Genomic DNA, 18934 nt, shown 5'->3' with positions numbered 1-18934 from the left:
CGTTATTTAGTAGTTATAGTTATAATTTATTAATCAATTAGTAACATACAACTTCATCTCCCGACAGAACCCCTACCATGATAATAACTGTTCAAACGAAAGGCAATACCGGGCACTCAACCACTTTGATGAACAGCGCGATCATTATAATAATAGGAATAACTCTCTCAGGACAGAGTGGGTGGCTCTTAAAAGAGCCTTTGGGTTAATAGTCAGTGAACAGGGTAGTTTACTTGGAGCTAGTGTACTTGGTCACAGCCTTGGTTCCCTCAGACACAGCGTGCTTCGCCAGCTCACCGGGCAGCAGCAGACGCACAGCGGTCTGGATCTCCCTGGAGGTGATGGTGCGACGCTTGTTGTAGAGAGCCAGGCGCGAGGCTTCTCCAGCGATGCGCTCGAAGATGTCGTTAACGAAGGAGTTCATGATCCCCATGGCCTTGGAGGAAACGCCGGTGTCGGGATGAACCTGCTTCAGGACTTTGTAAATGTAGATGGCATAACTCTCCTTCCTGGACTTTCTGCGCTTCTTGCCTCCCTTGGCAGCGGTCTTGGTGACGGCTTTCTTGGATCCCTTCTTGGGCGCTCGCTTGGCTGGCATATTCGACGGCTTATCAGAATCGAATGGTGACGGTCGCTTACGGTTTCCTGCCTTATTTGTAGGAGGTCAATGCAAATAGTACTACGATACGATTGGTCGGTCGTGGCGCACGTGTGTAAAGCTAATAGAAGTTAAGTTCTCATTTAGCCAGTAGAGGGCGGAAGAGTTTCAGCCATGATTTTGTTCTGCTTTACTCTCTGTAGAGAAGCCAAAGCTATATATTTAGGTTATTGTATTTATGCATGTTTATATGTTTATTTTTATAACCTTACATTGAAACGGCATTAGTAATATTGATTGGATTTAGATAAAGTCATTGAACCATCTTTTTTGTCATAACATTCTAGAACATTTGTGATGTCACAGTATGATGTCATAATCAAACATTCTAGAACATTTGTGATGTCACAGTACGATGTCATAATCAAACATTCTAGAACATTTGTGATGTCACAGTATGATGTCATAACCAAACATTCTAGAACATTTGTGTATCTATATATATTCAACAATTATCTTTGGCATGGATAATGAGAACCACCAGCTGATCACAGAGGCAGTGCTGACATTTCTGCATGCTTCAGAGTTGTACCAGAGGATATAGCGTTAGTGTATGTATTAGTATTGGACAGGCAAGAGGAGCAGAGAAGAAGGAGAAAGTGTGTGTTGAAGAGGCCTAAAGATGGCACACCACTAGTGTAACTGAGGGGTACAATTCCCTGACTGTATTAATCAAGTATGGTATCATTAAACCACTACCGTCTTATGTACATTATTCTGGCCATACCGTACACAAGTATATGATGAGAACTCCTCCACAATGATACGGTTTCCACACAAGTACTTGTTTAGAAGAATATTTATTAGCAGCAAAGGATATTATATTACATTACTAGATGCGCTTATAAGGCAAAGGAATTATGCATAGGCAAATCAATAATGAATATTAGGAATTATCTATGGTACTCTGGGGAGGTAGCTGGAGATACTGGAAGGGGGGTACTACTGGTTGTAAGCCAGCAGGGGGAGGCAATGCTCTATGCAAAGTCAATGGGTCCACGGAGGCGATATTACTCCCTGTGCCAGCGGACGGGAGGCAGCCGCTGTACTCTCAGTATGCAGCAGCACAGGTGTAAGCCGTGGAGCCTCTGGTCCAACAGAGACGGGCTCGAATGATGTCCTCACGGCCAGGTCCCACAGCAGTGGGGTAGACGGTTATTCTCCGCTTCCAACAGCCTGGTCAAAGCAATGAAGAATAATAGTAATCCTGCCGGAAAGGGCTCTGCTGTCGCCGGTGTAAATCCTCCGGTGCGCGGTGGTTCACAGTTGAACTTGACGTTAATACTATCCTATTTGCACGCGGCTATAAGTGCTCTATGTAGACGCACAATTACTCACTTCACGTGGTCTTTGACTCGTAATGAAGGCTTACTAGTAAATAGCGAATGATACGTTGAACAAACGTATTAGGATAAAACAAGACTATTTTGGGGCAATACGGGCCCACTTCACCGCACGTTGCATAGTGGGTGAGGCGTCACTTGGGTAACTGAACTGAACAAGACTGAACTTCAACTGAACCGAAAAGGAAGTCCTGTATTCGCCTGCGCCATATTTATATGTACGGGGAATAAACAAGTGCCAGCCTCCTCACTGTCTCGTAGCCCTGGGCAGAAGCGGGCATGTTGAGACATGTCATGGCGGTAGCTTTCAAGTCGGCTCTAGGGGCACGGCACTGGCGCTGGTGGCACGCCATCCAATAGGAGAACGAAATATTATGGTCTGTGTAACTACTAGGTTAAAGGGACATTCCGTGTATATGTACAAAGAATACACAAGGGATATCAAACGATATACAAATATTATGCAATATATATCAATCAATAAATACATATATTCGGTTTAATCTGACCCTTTGTAACAACTAGTGTAGTATAAGAACTGAGGAGGGAAGAAATACGCCAAGAAAGAAGAAGAAGAAGAAGAAGAAGAAGAAGAAGAAGAAGAAGAAGAAGAAGAAGAAGAAGAGACCATCAAAAGAAGTGCGGAGGGCAGTAATACGCCACGATGCGTCTACACTGCCGGAAACTCTAAAGAAGAAGAAGAAGAAGAAGAAGAAGGGAGGAAGAGATAGGCATTTCAATGGGAAGAGTAGAACTCAGAGAGAAGATAAAGAAAGGAGTTGAGGCTGAGTGGCAGGCTGAGTGGGAAAAGGGGACCAAGGGAAGGCACTATTTCTCTCTGCAGCCTCGGGTCAAAATCAAGGTGGATGGATATGGGTCAAGGAGTGATAGGGTGAAGATGTGTAGATTGAGTCTGGGACACTGTGGGTTGAACAGTACCTTGTGCATTGTGGGAAAACATCCAGATGGGTGGTGTGAATGTGGAGAGACTGAAACTGTCGGGCATGCTTTCCTAGAATGTGAAAGGTATAGGAAAGAGAGGGAAATCTTTTATAAAAGTCTGGTAGAGTTGGGAGTCTCTTCCTTCTCTCTTAAATCTTTCTTTGGCATGGATAATGAGAACCACCAGCTGATCACAGAGTCAGTGCTGACATTTCTGCACGCGTCAGAGTTGTATCAGAGGATATAGCGTTATTGTATTTATTAGTATTGGACAGGCAAGAGGAGCAGAGAAGAAGGAGATAGAGTCGATAGTAATGTGTTTTGAAGATGAGAAGAAGAAGAGGGTAAACAATCAAAAGTTGATTTACCAGAGGCCTAACTATGGAAACCATACCACTAGCGTAGTATAAGAACTGAGGAGGGCAGTAATACGCCTGCGGGAAATTCTAAAGAAGAAGAAGAAGAAGAAGAAGAGGTCAGTGTCCATCTTAAAACAGTGCTGAGCAGTACTGAACAGATAGACTAAACAACATAGATTGAAGCCTGCATTTCTAGACCCGGGTGCCTTGCCTACCGTTTTGCTGTGGAAAGAGCCGGCAAGTTGATTTACGGCTTTCAGGTGTGGAGGAATTTTGTCATGTGTCGAGTTGGCGGTGATTTTGGAGACTGGGAAAATACAGTTTTCTTAACTTGTAGTAGTGACGTGAATATTTAGGAAAATAGCTTTAGGATCACTTCTGTAAAGAAAGACTTCGCTGTGGATGAGAAATAAACCATTTGGATATCTTTGTTTTACACTGGAGCGTCTGTGGACATTATTTGTATTTATCAATGAACGTACTACTCACGAGTAAGCAACTTTAACCAGTAGAGTGGAACGGCGGCCCTCATATTAGTAAGAAAACGCTGTTCCAAGAGGAAAAATTAATCACACAAACTACTGAAGCGCTCAAAGAAGGATAACAACAAAATGTCGGAGCCTTAGAAGGTTGAGATGACACAAAAGGCCTATGAGGAAAATGTCCGTCATGCCATCAATAAGAGGAGAGCTAAGCTATGTCAGCTAACTGGTCACATGAAACAGATGAATCAATTAATGGATGAGGACGACGACGGTAACTTGGAAGGTGTAGAGACAAGATTGGTAGAATTCAACAAGCTATTTGGAGAGTTCTGTGAGCTTAATACTTCAGTCCAGGTGTTACTAAGCAAAAACATAAGCAAGACATCAGAAGATGAAGACAGATCAGGATGGATGGTTCACGCCGAAGGCTGACACATTTTACAACTTCATAGTAAAGGCTGACACATGGAAGAAAGAGGTGCATCAGCATATAGCAAAGTCTAGGAAGCACCAAGATGAGGTCGGACCTGAAGACAGTGCATCCGGGGTCGTAAAAAGAAAAGGGTCTAGAGCACCATCCACTACATTTTCCAGAACATCATCTGCAAGCGTGCGTCTGAAAGCTGAATTAGAGAGGGCTGAGTTGCTAGCCCAGGCTTCCGCTCTAAAACAAAAACGACAACTCGATGAACAGGAGGCTCTGCTCTTAGCTACCTCATCTAAGCTAAGAGCAGATAGAGAGGATTTACAGGTCCAGATTGCTTTAGCTGCCTCAGATGCTAAGTGCAGAGTACTGGAAGAGTACGAGGGCCAGCGATCCTCATCCAGAGTGTCCCGTAGGGATGGAATGAACTCTTACATAGAGAAAAAGAAGCCCTTCGAATCACAAGCTCACAAGCAGGCTACGCCTACTCCCCAGGCCGTAGCAATGAATAGAGAACCTGCTTACAGTAGCAGCTCCAGAGCACCTGGCAGCAGTGGCGAATCCTTATGGAAGCCAACGGAAGCCAGGCCTCCCTATCAAAATATGAATTAATATCAAATATCAAATATGTATATATATAATTTTTTTTTAATATAGTTTACATTCTTTTCCATCTGTGCATCTGTGTTATAATTTTTTTTTTTTAACTGTCTCCCTCTTCTCCTTCTCACTCTCTCTAACACACTGTCAGACTCACTGTGCTCACTGCAGCTAGAGGAGAGGCAGGAGGTAGGTGTCTTTCTCCAGCCTCAACCATGTGATTCATGTATGTAGAGTCCAAAACCGATACTAGCCAATCAGATTCGAGCTGACTGCCACACCTTAAAAGTTTAAAACGGGGCTGTGAGCAGAATAATTAGTCTGGCATCCCCTCTGCACACCTCCCCTCTGCACTCTGAAAATTGTATTGACTGCTCCCATGGGCCGAATATTGCCCCGATCCTCGCGAGATTAAATCCACGGGTACCTCTCAGCGTGCCGAAGCTTTACCTAAATCACTTCCATCATCGAAAACGAGGGGAAAAGGTCAGCTTGCGACCCTGAAAATGTTGCGTGATTTTAAAAACGCTGTATTAAGTGAGCCTATTATGGGATCCACGCAAGCTTTCTATCGTGGAAACATCTGGGCGTCCCGCAACTTTTACTCATTCACATGTAGCCCCGAAAATGCTTAGAAAAGGAAAGCCGAAAGCGTGGAATAAACTCGCCGAAACGGAAAAGTGTCCCACGGGCGCGCCGTGATTCTGATCCGCGTGAAAATATTCACGCCATAGAGGAGACCGTGGGACACCTTTTTGCAACCGAATATGTGTCTCGAATTTGCTCCCACGCGGCGCGCAAAATCGTGCAAGGAAAAATCGGACCAAAAATGAACCAATGCTCCAGCAGTATTAATGACCCTGATGTAAACAAGACAAATGTCTTTCTCTGGTGTGCAGCATCCCCTTATACAATTGTGTGTATTGAGCCGTATACTGTATTGTACCCATTCTGCAATCTGTTAAATAAATAAAAAGAAAGTTTGACTGGCCGCCGAGCCATACTGTAGTGTACATGGTGACTGCTTGGGAAAAAAAAATTAATAAAGATATTTAATAATTTTTTTTTTAATAAATATTTTTTGGCTTCCCCTGTTATTTTACCCATGCGGCGCCACTGCCTGGCGGTGCTACACAGAAAGAACAAGAGTCTCCGCAACAAGAGTCCACACGAGCCATCGTGGATTTCCTAGTGAAGCAACAAAACCATGCTACTCTGCCCCCTCAACAGATTCCTATATTCAAGGGAGACCCTATGGAGTACAGGCTATTCATCAGGGCCTTTGAACACGGAGTGGAGGACAAGACAGATAGTAACAGAGACCGGCTGTACTTCATGGAGCAGTACACGGATGGACAGGCAAGAGAGCTGATAAGAAGAGTTAAAGGAAAACTCCAACATTTTGGGAAATTAGCTTATTTAACATCTTCCCTGGAGTTAGACAAGAAGATACATACCTTTTTTGTCTCTTTGCATGCATTAGGCTTAGGGAACGCCCGGACCGTTAGCCTAGCTTAGCTTCATCACTGTAAGTGGGTCAGACATTTACCCGAGTTCCCTACAGTCACAAAATACACACTCCAAATACAATCAAAATACAACTCCAAAACGTTCCTGTAAACATGTTGTGACCTGTGTATTTACCACATCTCCCAGTCACACAAGTCTCCCAGTCACACAAGTCTCCCAGTCACACGAGTATCCCAGTCACACAAGTCACACGAGTCTCCCAGTCACACGAGTCTCCCAGTCACACAAGTCACACAAGTCTCCCAGTCACACAAGTCTCCCAGACACACAAGTCTCCCAGTCACACAAGTCTCCCAGTCACACAAGTCTCCCAGTCACACAAGTCTCCCATTCACACGAGTCTCCCAGTCACACAAGTCTCCCAGTCGTGTGACTTGTGTGACTGGGAGACTTGTGTGACTGGGATACTTGTGTGACTGGGGGACTTGTGTGACTGGGAGTCTTGTGTGACTGGGATACTTGTGTGACTGGGAGACTCGTGTGACTTGTGTGACTGGGAGACTTGTGTGTCTGGGAGACTTGTGTGACTTGGAGACTTGTGTGACTGGGAGACTCGTGTGACTGGGAGACTTCTGTGACTGGGAGACTTGTGTGACTGGGAGACTTGTGTGACTTAGAGACTTGTGTGACTGGGAGACTCATGTGACTTGTGTGACGTGGTAAATACACAGGCCACAACATGTTTACAGGAATGTTTTGGAGTTGTATTTTGATTGTATTTGGAGTGTGTATTTCATGACTGTAGGGAACTCAGGTAAATGTCTGACACACTTCCAGTGATGAAGCTAAACTAGGCTAACGGTACAGGCATTCCCTAGGCCTAATGCATGCAGAGAGACGAAAAAGGTATGTATCTTCTTGTCTAACTCCAGGGAAGATGTTAAATAAGCTAATTTCCCAAAATGTTGGAGTTTTCCTTTAAATTAAACGATTATCTATAAATGAGTACTACTACTAATAATGCTGATCAGGTGTTACAGGTATAAAGACACTATGGTAGTAAGTCATACTGGCCAGTGATATAAGGTAAGGGATATATATAGTCACACAAGTATATAAAAAAAGATTATATGCAGGTGTATTCTACGGAAGCCCTAAGAGGCCATACATACATTTGATTTACTATTCATTGTATCATTTACTCAACATAACAAATAGTTTATTTGTGATAACGGATTCATTTATTTCGTTATCTCGAGATTGTTTGGAAGTGTGGATTCGCTACTTGTAGTCACTGGAAATCTAAATTTCACTATTTTAGCACCATGGACAGTACCGGACCACACTAACCATTTTGAAAATGGGGAAAGCATGCAGGCTCAAACAAAATGAACTCCAGACCAGGCTCTGGAGCAAACACTGAGAATCCGTATTGTATTTATTTACCATAGGTCATCATATTTATTACTAGTCAGCAGTGTATTCAATGAACTAATGGATCCGAGAAAAGACTAACTGAATATGAATATATGACTTCAATATTACGTTTTGCTATCAGAATTTTTGTGTCTGACCATACCGACTCTGCTTTCTGTATTGTTGTTGAATGATGTTTCTCAGTTATCAACCTCTGTACATGTAAATAGACTCATTTTGGCGGGTCTTACGGCTGCCAAAAAGTTGATAGCGTCACACTGGATTCAACCAGATAAAATGTACCAGAAGGTATGGATTCTCACCTATCTCGATGTGATTTATCTAGTGATATCGACTGCACAAATTTTAGGTGTTAACGAAGCCAGCATAGCAGTCTGGGTAGCTGTGGTGGATAAGATAAAGGAACGCAGATAAATTAGGAATTTTCTGATGCTGAATGAAGTAGTGGATGTATAGTCCAAGTGGGGGTCCTGAGGGGGGAGGGGAGAAGAGCGAGCAAGAGCCCATGTATTGTATTTATTATTTGTATGTCTTTTAATCTACTTTCATTCTGATTTAATTACTGGACTGTCATTATTGTCATTATTATTTCTGTTATTGTCCTGTGATTTATCGTTGATTGTTACTGTTATTGTATTGTTTGTCTCGTTTCATGTTAAAAAAGAAATAGGGAAAATAAAAAACATTTGTTCAAAAAAGAAATATTACGTTTTGCGTAGTGGAGCTATGAATCATTCTGGTTACTTGGTATTGAGCTACAATGGTCATCAAACGAACGTATTACACATCACCATCTTCATCCATGTGGAATCAGAACATAGTTAAATTAAGGAAACTGGGCTCATTCATGATTATTGAGGTGGCTCTTAAAAGAGCCTTTAGGGGCACAACTAGTCAACAGGTCGATTTAAGCTTGCTCTAAAAGAGCACCTACGGGAGGCTGCAATTCGAAACTGGGCACCGTAAATGTCCAACCCCCCCACCCCCTCCTAATAGACAGTCTCCTCCCCTCCGTATGTATATATTCTCTCCCCACCGTATGTATATTTCTCTCCCACCCCTTCCTAATGTACAGTCTCCTCCCCACCGTATGTATATATTCTCTCCCCACTATGTATATTTCTCTCCCACCCACCCACCCCCTCCTAATGTACAGTCTGATGTTGTCACGGAGAACTTTACGGTGACGCTTGGCGCCTCCTTTTCCGAGTCCCTTTCCTCCCTTTCCACGACCCGACATTTTCTTCTGGGATGAGTTCAAAACAAATGAAAAGAAGTAATGACGAACAAAGGCAAAGCCCTCTGAATATAAATACTGTCTGAGGACGTAAAAGAAGACTGAGAGAGCGCGTCATGCTGGGCGTGGCCAAAAGCTGTATCCCATAATAACCCCCCTTCTCACACACTTTCGACCATAGAACTGGTGTCACATGATCATTCTTAGACATGTCTGGTTCATGAGTTCCTCGTGGCAGCTGGGTTCACATGGTTGCACTTATTCAATGTATCTATCCCATTAGTTTTCCCCAGATTCTTGTCTGGGGTCCATTTTGGTTGGTCTGCATGCTTTCCCGGTTTCCAAAATGGTTGGTCAGTGTGGTCTGGTACTGTCCATGGTGCTGAAATAGCGCCATTTAGGGGCCTTTCTCACTCACTAATCGGGATCGAATCAGCACCCCCGGGGACGGGGGGGAGTGTTCTCACTCAGACGGACACACCCATTTTGGGTGCGCAGCGGCGCTGATTCGGAATACCCTCCGCTGAACCTGGGACGGTTAAAATAGGTGGTCTCGGGTGCGGGCCACTGGGAGCGGGGGGCGTGACACACACAACGTCGTTACTGTAATGCTTTTCATGCTTGCTTGAATTTTGGGCAGATAAAACCACACAGCAACAACTGGACAATACCCACAAAAACGATATTTATGGGCAATTTGAGAGTTCAGACCACAACCAAACAAGCATGTGGAGCCTCACAGCTCAGTGGATGAAAACATGAAGCCACGTTACAAAGCACAGCACTTCTGGCTCGCATTAGGCCTGGCAATTTTTGTTTGCCATGCTATGTCTATACATTGGTTTCTTGTTTGAATGCATTTATTTCTATTAGACCAGTGGTGCCCAACCAGTCGGCCGTGGTCGACCAGTAGATCAATGACATGTAATATAATTGCCACGAGCGATGGGATAATGTTAGCTGCTGGACAGGCTAAGCTAACTAGCATTAGCCGTTAGCTTAGCGTTAGCCATTGCTGTATACTATACTTTCTTGTTCGAATGCATTTATTTCTATTAGACCAGTGGTGCCCAACCAGTGGCCGTGGTCGACCAGTAGATCAATGACATTCAATATAATCGATGCAAGCAATGTTACTAGTAAAAGGCTAAGCTAACTAGCGTTAGCCATTAGCTTAGCGTTATCGTTAACCCTGCAAAATGCTCAAAAGCGGACTCTACAACAGAGTTCCATTCGTGAGAAAAGGGGGGTGGGTTATATTGACAAGGCTTGACAACAGAGGTTCAAATATAACTTCATATTTATTGGTTATTTGTTTCTTTTATATCAACATCCAGTCTCCAGTCTCCGTGTTAACACACTTCCTGTTTACATTTTCGAGCGTGACATCATCGCCAACGGCAAGCGTAAACGCTCAAAACGCAAACCGTAAACAGAACCCGGAGCGAACCAAGACTGAAGTGTGTACACAAACTAGAGGGGGGAGAGGGAGGGGGGAAGTTCGCATCCGATCCGGAATGAGGACGGTACGGAATGGAACGGAATCAAATGGGTGAGTGAGAAAGGCCCCTTAGATTCACGGTGAATGAATTAATGAATGAATGTATTCATTCGGTGCCTACAAGTAGTTCAAGTTTCAAGTTTGCTTTTATTTGTCATGTATAAAGTACATGTACATTACAGTGAAATGCTTGGTTCTTTATGAGCCCCTGAGAATGTGCTTCAAGCAGTAAAATAAAAAGTAAGTAAAAGAGGAATAAAGACCCAACACTATACAGTTATACAATACAACTAAAGAACAACCTAAGTACCAATGAGGTCTCTCTCTCTCTCTCTCTCTCTCTCTCTCTCTCTCTCTCTCTCTCTCTCTCTCTCTCTCTCTCTCTCTCTCTCTCTCTCTCTCTCTCTCTCTCTCTCTCTCTCTCTCTCTCTCACTCACTCACTCACTCTCACTCACTCACTCACTCACTCACTCACTCACTCACTCACTCACTCACTCTCTCTGGCGACCTGCGTCACGTCACCAAGCTGAAGCCATGGGTCTGTTTCAGGTCCTGATAGAGAAGTATGAATGGTCCAAAGGGGGAGGAGCCAAATCATGGGGGTGTGGTCAATATAGACAAATGAAAGAGGATATCCCTACTGAGTACAATAGTACAACCCGCAAGTCTCTACGACAAATGGTTCAAAAGATACAAAAAAGGGGCACGGCCTAAGGATCAAGGGGTAATCCCCTGAAGGGGAGCAGCCAAACCATGGGGGCGTGGTCAACATAGACCAATGAAAGAGGATATCCCTACTGAGTACAATGGCACAACCCGCAAGTCTCTACGACAAACGGTTCAAAAGATACAAAAAAGGGGCGCAGCCTAGGGATCAAGGGTTGATCCCCTGAAGGGTGAGGACAGACCAGAGAAATACTTTAGTCTTGTTTACATCAGGGTCCCCCATTTTCAATTCATAGTGATGGACCTGTAAGCGCCTGGCAGAGGGCAGCAGGTCAAACAGGTGATGTGCTGGGTGGTGAGAGGAGGTCAGAGGTCATCGTGTCACATGGTAGCCTCTCCCTGCTAGCTGGCACACCTGCTCCACCATGGCGTATTGACGAGATGACCTGCCTTGTGCAGAGCAGACAGGTTTCAGATCACGTGCAGGCAGCTTAAAAAGCCTTAGACACCATTATTCTGAACTAGAGATAAGTAATAGAGATAAGGCTTGTAATACACAACAGAGTAACAGAGTCCATCTCGAAAGTCATGGAAAAAATTGTATACGAACAGGTCGAAAAGTACTTGGCGGAAAAGAATCGAATCTTCGAATTCCAATCTGGCTTCAGAACATCCCACTCCACTGACACATGCCTTCTCTATTTGAACGACCACATCAAACAAGAGGTGGATGCGGGCAAATACTGCGGCATGGTCATGCTGGACCTACAAAAGGCCTTCGACACTGTCAATCCCGCCATTCTGATTGACAAGCTAAAGGCAATTGGTTTTGATGGTCTATCAGTGAGCTGGATGCAATCCTACCTGGAGGGGAGAGAACAGATGGTGGAGGTAAACGGTACCCTATCCCCCCCTCCCAGTGAGCTGTGGTGTTCCACAAGGAAGCATACTAGGACCGCTACTGTTCCTAAGTTATGCAAATGACATGTCATCAGCTTGTGACTGCAACTTGTTCCTGTTCGCGGACGGCTCAGCCCTGCTGGTCTCTGACAAGAACAAGTTACAGGTTGAAAAAACCCTCAGCTCGGAACTAGGCAAAATCTGCACCTGGCTCGCTGACAACAAACTATCATTACACCTGGGTAAAACAGAGTCCATTCTCTTCGGTTCAAATAACAAACTCAGCAAGGCCGACGGCTTCTCAGTTACAGTGGGTGACAATATTGTCACAAGGAAAGATGAAATTACATACCTAGGTTCCATCCTAGAGGCTAATCTTTCCTGTGACAAAATGGCATCCAATGTAATAAAAAAAGTCAACCAACGAACTAGATTCTTGTACCGGATCTCCTCTCTGGTAAACAAGAATACCCTGAAGACTCTGGCAGGAGCACTCATTCAAGGGTACTACAACTATGCTTGCACCTCATGGTACCTAAGCACCTCAAGGGCGCTAAAAACAAAATTACAAACATCACAAAACAAACTGGTCAGACTACTGCTTGACCTTACTCCTAGAAACCACCTCACCCCTGCCCACTTTGACAACCTAGGATGGCTTAGAGTAGACGACAGTACAGCAACTTGCAATGGGCCTGGTCCACAAGATACACTATACGACTAAGGTACCCATGTACATGTCAAAATACTTCCCAAAGGTCAGTGAATACCACAACCACAACACCAGAGGGAGCTCCACAAATCATGTTAAACCCAGATTCGGCTCAAACAAGGGACTAAACACGTTTCGCAATTATGCCACATCAATGTGGAACGCCATACCCACAGCTGTAAAGGAATGTGAATCACTACCCACATTCAAAACCACTCTCAAAGAGCACCTACGGGAGACTGCAATTCGAAACTGGCCCCCGTAAATGTCCTAACCCAACCCCCTCCAATGTACAGTAAATAGCCTAACCCAATAATACACGAGACCCTCTTCTTAGGACCAAGTAAGGTTTTGTCGATAATCCAATGTACAGTTACCCCACCCACCCAACCACCTCCTATGTACAGTTCCCCCCCCCCCCCCCCCCCCCCCACCTCTTTCACTGCTCTTTCCAACTTCTCAAGAGGAGTTGAAACCCTGTCTGTCTTCCGTTTGTATCTGCGTGGCATGATGGATTTTGGTCTAAAATTAAGAATATCACATCGTTTTAGTGATCAAATGTAAGAATGCAATGTACAATAACAATAAAATACAATAAAGTAATATATATAGTTAATAATTATAAGTTGGGGCAACTTAACAAAGAGAATATCTGGCACAACTTAACCCAGGCCCTTTGGCACAAATCACCCCAAGCCTACCATTTTGAAAAAAATGCATCCCCCAGCTGATTTGACCTAGCATGCTCTGTCAGGATCTATGGGTAACAGTACTGTATATTTGAATACCGTTATGTCACAAATGTATCAGTACTAAATACCTGTATGTATGTCCCTATGCCATAAATGTCATGTATGTTGTGTATGTCATAAATGTCAATATTAATTGAAAATGGGGGACCCTGATGTAAACAAGACAAACGTCTTTCTCTGGTCTGCATCCCCTTAACAATTGTGTGTATTGAGCCGTACTGTATTGTACCCATTCTGCAATCTGTTAAATAAAGTTTTCATTCATTCATTCATTTATTCATTCAAGACTCTGATGGCCTGGGGGAAGAAGCTGAGCCGAAGTCTCTCTGTCCTAGTTGCTGGTGTGCACAGGTGTTTGCCTGACTGCAGCAGCTTGAACAGGCTGTTGTTGGGGTGGTGAGGGTCTTTCATTATTCTGCAGGCTCTGGATTTGCACCTCTTGTTATATAAGTCCTGCAGGGGTGGTAGTGCAATACCCGTAGTACGCTCAGCTGAGCGCACCACTCTCTGTAGGGCCTTCTTGTCCTGTGCCTTGCTGTTTCCATACCAGGCAGTGATGTTTCCAGTCAAGATGCTCTCTACAGCTCCGGAGTAGAAGGACTGGAGTATCTTCCCCGATACTCTGAACTTCCTTAACTGTCTCAGGTGGTAGAAGCGCTGCTTCGCCTTTTTTACGACTGAGTCTATGTGTGTTGTCCATGTCAGATCCTCTGAGATGTGGACTCTCCCCCTGGACCTGCAAACTGCCCCCTCTGAAAACTATTTAAAAAAAACAACTAAAAACACATATGTTTAGACAGGCCTTTGGTCATACATAGGCACTCTTTCTTGCCCTCACTGTTCCTATAGTTTTGTTTTTTAATTAGTGACTGATGATTTTCTCTAAATTATTTTATTCTACTATTTTATCTGGTTTCACTGTTTTTAACACTTTTAAATTCATAATTTACCATCCCTCGCCAGCTCTATTTGTCTATGGAGAAGTTCCCCTTCTTTGCAGGGCTATAACTTTTTAAATTCTATTGCTAAATTGCCATTATTATGGCCCATTCAATGTCCTATATGTATTGTTCAGGGTGTAGCAACGTTAAACTTTTTCATTCACATATTCATACTAAAATATGGTCTAAAGTATAAGTATGTTTTTATCGTTTTCTGCAGCTTTCTTCAGAACGTGATTTATAGCCCTAAATGCATTATATTGATGATCAAATACAGTTTGGTAGGAATCTGTGCGAGATAAAAAATGTCAACTGGACGTGGTTCTAGAAGTTTCTACGCATCATCTGATGATGACCGGATGGGCGGGGGATCGTTTATAATTCCGTGGGCAGCGTTAGATGATTCATCTAGTGTGGGTCATATGTTCATCAGATCAGTTAGTATAGAAGACGTTAGAATATAACGCTGAATCTTACCGTGGCTTCCTCGCGCCGCTGGCAGATGAGCGTGGAACAGAATTTTTTCTATTATGGGATGGAGAAATGCCCGATCCATTTCCAGGTTGTATAATAGTATATACGTCCAAATCATGTTGTTTTTTCGAGTTATTTGCACCGATCGATGTTCACTGTGTCAATACGGAGTCTCTCTAATGATAGCGAGTGCCCGGACCACATATGGATGAGCACTACCGGTTTAAAGGTTAATTTCCGGCTGGCGATCTGCCGATCGGCCACCAGATGGCGCTCTTGAACCGCTAGAGAATTGAGTGGAGCTTTGCAGTGTGTCTCAGGGCTCCGGAAAGGAAATATGATTTCGATGACAGATTTTTGAAATATTGACATCAAAGACGAGTTACGGCGTCTTCGGCAGAATGAGCATGGCTAGGAATGACGTGTAAACTCGTCCACGGCGATCATAGTGTTAACTGCTGTCTGTTGTTGTTGTTGTCATTTATTTCTGGTTTTTGTTTTTGATATACTAAGCTGTAGTGTAAAGCACCCTGTGCATTTGTGCTGTGAAGGGTGCTATATAAATAAAAGTCATTCATTCATACTGTACTGTACCCATTCTGCAATCTGTTAATTAAAATGTTCAATCAATCAATCAAACAACAAACGTCCTAGATCAGATTCATTGTCATCATACTGCACAAGTTCAGTAGAATGAAAATAAGTTCTAACCAGAGTGCAAATGTAACAGATAATGTATATACAGTGTACAGAATTGTATACAGGTATATATGCAGATATATCCATACTGATATAGATAAATGTATACGGTATACAGTGTTGCAGTCTCTGGCCATTGATTGATTGATTGATTGATTGATTGATTGATTGATTGAAAACGTTATTAACAGATTGCAGAATGGGTACAATACAGTACAGCTCAATACACACAATTGTTAAGGGGATGCAGACCAGAGAAAGACCTTCGTCTTGTTTACATCAGAGGTCCCACCTCTTCTCTGCCAGCGGGATCGACTGCAGAGAAACATGCAGGAGCTCCACAGCAGTCTGGAGCTGATGGACAAACTTCAACATAAGATCCCCTCCTGACACCACTGCTGCTACTACTGCCCTCTCCTCCTGGCCCCTACAAATGTCCTAACCTAGTTGTACAGTAAATGACCAAGTAAGGCTTTGTCAATATTCCAATGTACAGTGTAAAATGTGTGTGTGTCCCCTACCCTACCCCCCCCACCTCCAATGTACAGCCCTCACCCAACCCACCCAACCCCACCCCACCCATCCAACCTCCTCCAATGTACAGTTTCTACGCCAAATGTATATACACTCCTTTTCTGGACACTTTGGTATCACAAACAGTACTGTATTTGCAAATCTGATATGTCATAAATGTATAGATGTAGCAGTACTGTCTATCTGTATGTCATGTATGTCATATATGTTATGATGAATCGAAAATGGGGGACCCTGATGTAAACAAGACGAAAGTCTTTCTCTGGTCTGCATCCCCTTAACAATTGTATGTATTGAGCTGTACTGTACTGTACCCATTCTGCAATCTGTTAATAAACTTTTCAATCAATCAATCAATCAATCCTGCTTCTCTGATATACAAATCTGGATGAACCACAACCTTCTCCAACTCAACAGTACTAAAACTGAAATCCTTCTAATAGGGCCACCTCACCTTACCAGAAAGAGGGAGAGAGATTTGCCCTGACAGGTGTTCCACTCTTTTTGAGAAAAGGTTTTGCAGGACTTTTTCTTGACAATTCAGGACAGCACTTGCTCACAACCGGTCATATAATTTACCAGTAGGCCTAGTATTGACACATTTAACCCCAATTTTATTCCTCATTTATTTTTTAATGCAGGGTACCTGATGAAGTGTCTCATGTCCATTGCAGGTGACTGCTACACAAATGTAAGTTTTGTAGTCATTACATCAAGATTTTACAGCACTTTAAATAAGAGGAGAATAATTATGCTTGTCAAATACCATGTTGGGCCAAAACAAAGGGAACGTGGGCCAAACTTGGCCCGCAGGCCCAAAATTGGGCGGTACTGCTATAATCCTACCAACAATTGAGTTTCAATCAAAATGCACATCTAGGGGCTAACATACAATTGTACATTTCCAGGACAACATCATCTTTTCTCCAGCATATTTGTTCATCTCCCAGGTTTTCCATGACTGGAAATCTAGTCTCTGGATTTCCAGGTTTTCCAGGACGAGTGGGAACCCTGCCTGACCCTGGACACTAAAGACTTCTGCTATGGTGTACTTGCCCACTCACTTTATGTTATTATTTAATATACAGTATTTGCTATTTATTTTGTATGTTTACTGTATGCAGGAGGGGAACAGCTCCCTCCTACCTCTGGTAAATGATCTCTAATTACACACCCCCAAGACCCCTACACTCTACATATTCTGGCCGCCTCAGACCCACTCCCACCTGAGCTCCAGGGGGGTCATCAAAGAGAAGCAGGCTATTCTCAGTCCTCACTCCACAATGATGGAACAAACTTCCCACACAGTTAGGACTGACAAAACCTGCCCACTTTTCCGCCGCCGACACACTTCTTCAATCAATATATGAAATTAATATATATATTTTTAATTACTTACGAGCCTTCGTACCATCTTACTATCATGCACTTTGCTACAAAGTAATCTACCTTGCCTATATTACTAGTTACTACCTACTATGCTAATCTGTCTATACTACTACTATGCATCCAAGACTGTAGCACCCAAGTTCAACACCGTTTGATGAACAATGTTACTTAGCTGCCAGATTTGTACCCTTCCTGCTGACTTGCTGTACACAACTTGTAAGTCACTTTGGATAAAAGCGTCCGCTAAATGACTAAATGTAATTGTAGTGTTGCAGTCTCTGGCCAGAGGTCCCACCTCTTCTCTGCCAGCGGGATCGACTGCAGAGAAACATGCAGCAGCTCCACAAACTTCAACACAAGATCTTGGAGGATAAGATATTCCTTTATTGATCCCCTTGTGGAAATGCAGGCATCATAGCAGCATGGTGGAGGGGAGGTACAGGTATGGGCAGGGTAATAGTAGAAAGACATAAATATAGGCAATAAAATGAGAACAAATAAACAGTGTAAACAATATAATTAACTCTGAATATAAAAATAGGAGAAAAATAAACAGTGTAATGGCGGCTGGTGAAAAATATTCTAGGTGGGGCTGTGCCATATTCACTCAGTTTCAGTAACTACAGTATAACCAGACCTGCAAACTGATAAGAGGTGAAAAAGGTAACATGTTTGTAAACCAATTGTCCCCCAGAAGAAAATCGTTGTGATTTGAATATGTAAACGAAGCACTCAAGAGAAGAAAATAAAAGGAAAGGACAACCCGTATCCGGGACTGACAGCACTATGATTACATTTTCATATCATAATATCATAACGCAGAGGCTGAGACTAACTTTTTTTTTGCTGTCGGTAGAACATTGCCGTACGAATTGGAAGAGCTGTTGCATGTCGCGCTAACCCTTCCAGAAGCTTTGTGGTCCGGGCTTGAACTTTACATAAATGTGTCTCCATAAATCCATTTTGTTAGATCCAGCACTGAATGTATCTTGTGATTATTATCAATTTTCATCAACGACAACCATTAGTTATTTCGTGGTTGGCGTGATTCCGGATGTGATGCAACTTGCAATGGGCCTGGTCTACAATATACACTACACGACCAAGGTACCCATGTACATGTCAAAATACTTCCCAAAGGTCAGTGAATACCACGATCTCAACACCAGAGGGAGCTCCACAAATCATGTTAAACCCAGATTCGGCTCAAACAAGGGACTAAACACGTTTCGCAATTATGCCACATCAATGTGGAACGCCCTACCCAAAGCTGTAAACGAATGTGAATCACTACCCACTTTCAAAAACACTCTCAAAAAACACCTACGGGAGACTGCAATTCGAAACTGGCCCCTGTAAATGTCCTAACACAACCCCCTCCAATGTACAGTAAATTACCAAGTATAGTCT

At 43.3% G+C, this 18934-nt stretch overlaps 2 protein-coding genes across 2 annotated transcripts in view; one reads left to right on the top strand and one right to left on the bottom strand.

Annotated features, from left to right (window-relative positions):
- LOC311230844 (uncharacterized protein) overlaps window positions 1-18934 on the top strand; it is a gene marked incomplete at both ends in the record, with an annotated part of 512928 nt that overhangs the window by 75316 nt on the left and 418678 nt on the right. The gene's annotated exons all lie outside the window — the stretch shown is intronic.
- Window positions 230-598, bottom strand: LOC311230889 (histone H2B-like; the record flags this gene model as incomplete). Its single annotated transcript, XM_084317278.1, has 1 exon — window positions 230-598. One exon carries the CDS (start codon window positions 596-598, stop codon window positions 230-232), a length of 369 nt encoding a protein of 122 aa, XP_084173404.1.

This window comes from Notolepis coatsorum, assembly GCF_963971535.1.
Source record: "Notolepis coatsorum genome assembly, chromosome: 6".
In the NCBI taxonomy this organism is placed as follows: Eukaryota; Metazoa; Chordata; class Actinopteri; order Aulopiformes; family Paralepididae; genus Notolepis; species Notolepis coatsorum.
The sequence above is the reverse complement of the archived record's forward strand: the minus strand, read 5'-3'. Positions and strand labels throughout refer to the sequence as shown.